Below are 727 nucleotides of genomic sequence, written 5' to 3'. Positions count from 1 at the left end.
GAGTGTTGTGTCAAGACATATTCAGACCTCACCTGGCAAGATGGCAGCATGTGAGCAAGAACAATACCAACATGGCCCTGTAAAAAAACAAAACAAAAAAAATCCCGGTGTTATTCTTCAGTCCCACGTGCAACACTCCATGAAGTGACAAAGACTTTGAAAAAAGCTCCAGTTTCAGAGCTTGTGCTTTGCCCTCTTTTCTGGTTGGTGAAAAAGCAACAGAAATGGCACTTTATAAAGAAAACATATTACCCCTCCACTGCAAAAATCCACAATCACATCTCCAGGTTTACTGAGGTTTGTCACCATAGCTACCAAATTGTTCAGTTGCTGCTGCTTCCTCAAAGCACGCTCGCTGGACATCTTTCCTGAGGATGACAAAGGAAACAGATTTACTGTAACATTTTTAACATCATTTTTGCAGTATGTGTATATTTTTAACTAGTTAAAAGTATACCAAGCAAACAATCCTGACAATTTAAGCTGGGATCTTCAAAAATTCCTGAAGATTTGAACTCAGTCAATATTTTTTTTAATTATTTAAACCATGTACCTCATTTACTTAATTAGAAAATCAAGTTTTCTTCATATTTAGCAAGAGGAAGTGGGGGAAGGAGGAGGTGGGAGAGAGACAGGCAGCTGTTGCAGTTCTGGCCCCAACCCAGGGTTGGGGTTGCAGCTGGAGCTGCAGCTGGCATGTGCCCCCCTCCCCCCCCCACGCCGCTTT

The 727-nt window shown here is 42.0% G+C and overlaps 1 protein-coding gene across 3 annotated transcripts in view; it reads right to left on the bottom strand.

Moving 5' to 3' along the window:
• The window catches only part of GSTCD (glutathione S-transferase C-terminal domain containing), a 164,314-nt gene that overhangs the window by 30,884 nt on the left and 132,703 nt on the right, over positions 1 to 727 (bottom strand). For all 3 annotated transcript variants that reach the window (XM_025208781.1, XM_025208780.1, XM_025208779.1), the window contains exons 6-7: positions 253 to 368; positions 33 to 77 (exon numbers count right to left, since the gene is read on the bottom strand). In XM_025208781.1, coding sequence (XP_025064566.1) covers positions 33 to 77; positions 253 to 368 — 161 coding nt within the window. The remainder of the gene's footprint in view (positions 1 to 32; positions 78 to 252; positions 369 to 727) is intronic.

The sequence above is a fragment of the Alligator sinensis genome, unplaced genomic scaffold, assembly GCF_000455745.1.
Source record: "Alligator sinensis unplaced genomic scaffold, ASM45574v1 scaffold1092_1, whole genome shotgun sequence".
Taxonomy (NCBI): domain Eukaryota; kingdom Metazoa; phylum Chordata; order Crocodylia; family Alligatoridae; genus Alligator; species Alligator sinensis.
The sequence above is the reverse complement of the archived record's forward strand: the minus strand, read 5'-3'. Positions and strand labels throughout refer to the sequence as shown.